At 46.2% G+C, this 6,000-nt stretch overlaps 1 protein-coding gene across 2 annotated transcripts in view; it reads right to left on the minus strand.

The window, feature by feature from the left end:
* LOC311148988 (pleckstrin homology domain-containing family A member 7-like) overlaps positions 1-6,000 on the minus strand; it is a 168,231-nt gene that overhangs the window by 45,259 nt on the left and 116,972 nt on the right. For both annotated transcript variants that reach the window (XM_084186041.1, XM_084186042.1), the window contains one exon: positions 4,494-4,594. In XM_084186041.1, the coding sequence (XP_084042167.1) occupies positions 4,494-4,594 (101 nt within the window). The remainder of the gene's footprint in view (positions 1-4,493; positions 4,595-6,000) is intronic.

A 6,000-nucleotide genomic window follows, 5' to 3' on the forward strand; every position in this document is an offset into this window, starting at 1 on the left:
TCTGCTCCCTGGCTTGGCCCGGCATAGTCTGGGTTAGGCCTATAGTGTACACTGGAGTAGGGTAAAGTTGCACCTAGGTACAGATCTAGGATCAGCTTCCCCTCTCACAATCCTAACCTTAACCATTTGTGGGGGAAATGCAAAACTGACATCGTCCCCCTACTCCTGCTACAGTGTAGCAGCAGAAGGGTTAACGTAGTTCCTAGCCAGGCCACACAGTGTTAACCAGCCGTCTAATCCCCCCTCACTCACCATCAGCACATTGCTAGCTAAAGGCAGCCTCTTCAGTTATCTGGACAAGCTGCTAGCTGTTATTTAACTAGTTCAATAGCTGGACAAGCTGCTAGCTGTTGCTTAACTAGTTCAATAGCTGGACAAGCTGCTAACTGTTATTTAACTAGTTCAATAGCTGGACAAGCTGCTAGCTGTTGCTTAACTAGTTCAATAGCTGGACAAGCTGCTAGCTGTTGCTTAACTAGTTCAATAGCTGGACAAGCTGCTAGCTGTTACTTAACTAGTTCAATAGCTGGACAAGCTGCTAGCTGTTACTTAACTAGTTCAATAGCTGGACAAGCTGCTAGCTGTTACTTAACTAGTTCAATAGCTGCCCTGTTGTTCATAGGTGGATGTACAGCACATGCTCGCACACACACACAGACACAGACACACACACACACACACACACACACACACACACACACACAGACACAAAAACACACACAGACACACACAATCTTTCTATACCATCTGTTACCCTGTAACTATCCAATACTTGCCCTGTCTTTTCAGACCAATATAAGAATGTGCAGACAGGGAACTACACAGAGCCTGGTCTCTAATAACAGTCTTAACTACAGCCTCATAGCCTCTTCACTGTAGCAGGAACTACACAGAGCCTGGTCTCTAATAACAGTCTTAACTACAGCCTCATAGCCTCTTCACTGTAGCAGGAACTACACAGAGCCTGGTCTCTAATAACAGCCATAACCACAGCGTCTTCACTGTAGCAGGAATGCTGAGTGGGGCATTCAGTGCACTGTGTGACCGTCACACCTCCACAGAGAATGTACACTGCTCACCCTGGGCAAGTCTCACTCTCCCTCTCTCACCTCTCCATATCTTTCTCTCTCTGATTCTTTCCCTCCCTTTTCTCCCTCATTCTCTCTCTCAATCCCTCTCTCTCTCCTCCCTCTCCTTCTCTCTCTCCTCCTGAAAACTCCCCCCATCCCCTCTCAGACAAGCAGGCCTTTTTTGTCCCTTCTATTTAAAGCCATTTCATTGCGCTTTCCAGATAAGCCTGGGGGCCTGGGCCGCGTCCCAAATGGCACCCTATTCCCTATATAGTGCACTACTTTTGACCAGAGCCCTATCAAAAGTAGTGGACTATATAGGGACTAGGGTGCCATTTGGTACATAGCCCTGGTCTCTAAGATGCGAACACAAACTCAAACTCTCACATAGAAATATGTTTACGTCAATAAACACTTAGAATAAATACATGACTCGTTCAAATATGTTCCAGAATCCACCATCTTGAATCGTTTCTGCTCGTCTGCATAATGGAAATGAAGATAGGAACTGTATAGGATGTGAATATTGTGTATAATAAATGTGGACCCAATTCGCTTTGTGTTGCCTTGCCAACTCCTATTGCTTGACTAGGGCCAGAGGAGTCAGCAAGAAAACACAAACGTGTTTTCCAGAACAGCAGGCACTTAAGGAGAACAAAAAAACATATTCCACTGAAATAAAAATCAATCAATCAATCAGTCAATCCACCTCCATGAGTGGCATGTTGGATATGAGACGGAACAGAATGAATATGAAGGTTTAGCCAACACACATAGCGAGAGGTATGTATGATCATACAAGAAGGAGAGAACAGACTAAATGGAGAAACCAAGACACATCACGCTCCAAACAAGCATGCTTCTAACAAGAGGAAATATATACACACCGTCCTCGTATATATATTTCCTATTTTTTCAACCACACACTGATGGTAAAATGGTAAAAGCAGTAACTGTAGTACCAGCGGCTGAGAGGGCAGTACCTATTTATGAGTGGATGGTGCACTTGTGTTTCATTGGATGACCTCGCACACTCACAGGGGTCCCAGCGAGGCAGCCCACCAATAGGAACAAGAGGGGGAACAGAGTTCAGCGAATAGGGGACAGGGGGGTCAGCAGCCTCCTAGCTAGGTTGGTTGCCTCCACAGTGGAGGGGAGGGGTGGGAAAGGGAGGTTATAACCATGGGGAAATATTTTGGGGATTAACTAGTAGTACCAACTCACTGTAGTGGTGAATGGTTGTAACACAAAAAACTGACAAGAGAACAGAAAACAGACACACAGGCCTGTTCTACCTATAGGGGGTCCTAGCAGGGTAACTAGGGTTACAGGTATTGACGGGGGGAGGGGGCAGTACTCCTGACATTCTCCCAACTCTTCTATGGCACCAACAGAATCTTGGAACAGGGAGTAGAAAACACCAGCAAGCCATTCTCTATGGGCCCCTGGCTCCCTCCCTCCCTCCCTCCAGCACACACACACACACACACACACACACACACACACACAGCAGTGTGACAGAATACACAAGAGTTCAGCAGCTCAATATAACCTGTCTCTGATAAGGGCTTGTAGCAGATTACCGGGTCAATTCCAACCTCGCCAGCCATGATCTCCACTCTGCATTCAATAACATTTAGCCTGTTAGAGTGCAGCAACTGCAAACTGGGCAGGTAGCTTAGTGGTTATGAGCGTTGTGCCAGTAACCGAAAGGTAGCTGGTTCTAATCCCTGAGCCGACTAGGTGAAAAATCTGTTGATGTGCCCTTGAGCAAGGCACTTAACCCTAATTGCTCCTGTAAGTCGCTCTGGATAAGAGCATCTGCTAAATGACTAAAACAAAAACAAAAACATTAAAGTCTTTCTCACTGCAGCAGCTTGAGTCCACAGTGGGGTTAACAGTAAACAATAACCATAAACAGTAAACAACAACAACAGCAACACCGCCAGATGATGAACCAACTATAAAAGGACAACCGGATAGCAGTGCTCCTAGGGTCCCGAAATCCTGGTGGGAAGATTCCTAGAGTCAGGTCGGAATAAGCAGTAAAATCGGGAAAGTTAGCAGAATTTTCCACCCCTACTGACAGCAGTGTTCCTCAACTCTGGACAGTCCTTGGGTAACACCAAGATTGCACAGTTTTGTTCAAGCCCAGCACAAGCACACCTCATTCAAATAATGAAGGGTTAGATGATGAATGGAATAGAATCAGGTGTTCCTGTGATGGGCTAGAGTTGAGGAACACTGCCTTGGGGACTCAACAGGTTTGACCTGCGCAGGTCTGGGTAGGGAGGAAACACTGACTCAACACTGAATCAATTCCAACAGCCAGAGGGGCAGGAGAGACTGGGGGCATTACTAGGAGACAGACTGGTTGTATCAGTCAGTTACTGGCCTATATTATAAGACCAGCCAGGCCTGCCGTCTGGCATACAGTCAATAGACTGAAACCTAAACCCCCATTGACTCTGCATGACAACAGAGGCAAGGCTGTATGTAGTGTGGAAAGAAAACATCACATAACCACACTGGCTTCCTGTGGGAATAAAACCACTAGCAGAGGATATTAGAGAAAGATGTGCTTCATCTAGAACCAGATATACAGCTAGAACCTCAGCCTCTGTCACTGGTATAACTCTGTGTCATAGCGAGTACGGATGTCCGAAAATGTACACCGTATTCTAGGTCTGTAGAGAAAACCTATGGTTGGAGACAAGGCATTGTGGAGAAAATAGCTTGCTTTTGTGGGAGTATTTTAAAAATAAGTGTCTTCATTTAGTAGACAAGCATATTACAAAGCTACAAAGTGAACAATGCAGAAAATCATCAATAGCCAATGGGTCGGGAGGATGGATGCAGTTAAATATCTGATTGGCTTGTTATCCAGGATCCAGGATATTATCAATCCTTGATTGAGAGAATTCTTCTTGTGAGCATAGTGACCTCACAGTGGGGCGGCAGGTAGCTTAGTGGGTAAGAGCGTTGTGCCAGTAACCGAAAGGTCGCTGGTTCTAATCCCCGAGCCGACTAGGTGAAAAATCTGTCGATGTGCCCTTAAGCAAGGCACTTAACCCTAATTGCTCCTGTAAGTCGCTCTGGATAAGAGCGTCTGCTAAATATGTAAAATGTAGTGAAACAGTGATGCACTGCCTCTAATCCAGCGGTTGGTCAAATAGCAGTCAATATGAAGCAGAGAACCAATCATATTCAGTCAATTCTCTGTCAGTCCACAAAATGCTGGTGTTAAGTAAATGCAATAAAGTTAGTTGTATTTTTAACAGTAGGCATAAATGTTTAATCACTTGCAAATATTAACCTGTGAAACAGACAACATAAAGCCATAGAAAATTCAATTAGATATAAAATAAACATAAAATCATATAAAAATTGCTTAAAAGTGTTGAGGTAAACTCTGGGTCGTACCTTGAAGGCGTACTTGCGGATGATATGGTCTTCAGGCTCCACGGCTGAGATGACATAGCTGGGCAGAGGAATGCTACCCAGGACTGACTCCTCCCTACTGTCTGTTAGCAGAGAGAGAGGGAGAGATAGAAAGAGGTGGGAGATAGAGAGAGAGAGGGATGAAGAGGGGGGGTGGGGGCAGAGAAATGTCACTTATGGCCCACTAATAACATTTCCCTCCTCCACCATTATAGTCCCCCCCACCCCACCCCTCCCCTATATGGCAGTACTATGCCAAACCACTCAATTACCCCTGTCCCCTTCATAGCACTCCGCCAAACCAGTAAACCACAGAATATCTCTCTGCCCATCCAGCTGGCATGGCCGGTTCATATCACAATATCTCTCTGCCCATCCAGCTGGCATGGCCGGTTCATACCACAAAATCTCTCTGCCCATCCAGTTGGCATGGCCGGTTCATACCAGAAAATATCTCTCTGCCCATCCAGTTGGCATGGTCGGTTCATACCAGAAAATATCTCTCTGCCCATCCAGTTGGCATGACCGGCTCCCGTCCGGCATCAGTTATTGTCATGCCACTATGTGACCCTTCTGACCCCAGAGCCTGGTCATATCTTAATTAACTCACACCAACTCTCATGGGGGAGTGTTTACACCGCTGCACACTAGAATTTGTGTGTGTGGGGTGTGTGTGTGTGCGCGTGCGTGCGTGGCTGGATTAAAGAGTAATTGGTTAAAAATACATTCAAGGAGCTTTGGAGGAGACATTCCCCATATGGGGCTCCGGCTAGCTCTTTTATCTGCCCCCTGACACAAACACATACACACAGCAGAGGCTTTGCAGACCAGACCTGTCTGGGACAATGAGGATAGATTACATCATACCAGGACACCGGGGGAGTGACACAACATCCTCACTTTAACCCACGACACGAGAGAGAGAGAGAAAGAGAGAGAGAGAGAGAGTGACAGTGACAGTGACAGTGACAGTGACAGTGAGAGAGAGAGAGAGAGAGAGAGAGAGAGAGAGAGAGAGAGAGAGAGAGAGAGAGAGAGAGAGAGACAGTGACAGTGACAGTGACAGTGACAGTGACAGTGACAGAGAGAGAGAGAGAGAGAGAGAGAGAAAGATAGACAAAGAGATAGAGAAAGAAAGATAGAAAGAGAGACAGAGAGACAGATAGAGAGAGACAGATAGAGAGAGAGAGAGAGAGAGAGAGACAAAGAGAGAGAGAGAGAGAGAGAGACAGAGAGCGAGAAGACAGAGAGAGAGAGACAGAGAGCGAGAGAGACAGATAGAGAGAGACAGAGAGCGAGCGAGAGAGACAGAGAGACAGTGACAGAGACAGAGAGAGAGAGAGAGAGAGAGGGGGGGGAAGATCGACAAAGAGATAGAGAGAGAGAGAAAGAGAGAGAAATATAGAGAGAGAGAGAGAGAGAGAGAGAGAGAGAGAGAGAGAGAGCGAGAGAAAGACAGACAGTGACTGTGACAGAGAGAGAGAGAGAC

This window comes from Coregonus lavaretus (assembly GCF_964263955.1).
Source record: "Coregonus lavaretus genome assembly, chromosome: 21".
NCBI lineage: Eukaryota > Metazoa > Chordata > Actinopteri > Salmoniformes > Salmonidae > Coregonus > Coregonus lavaretus.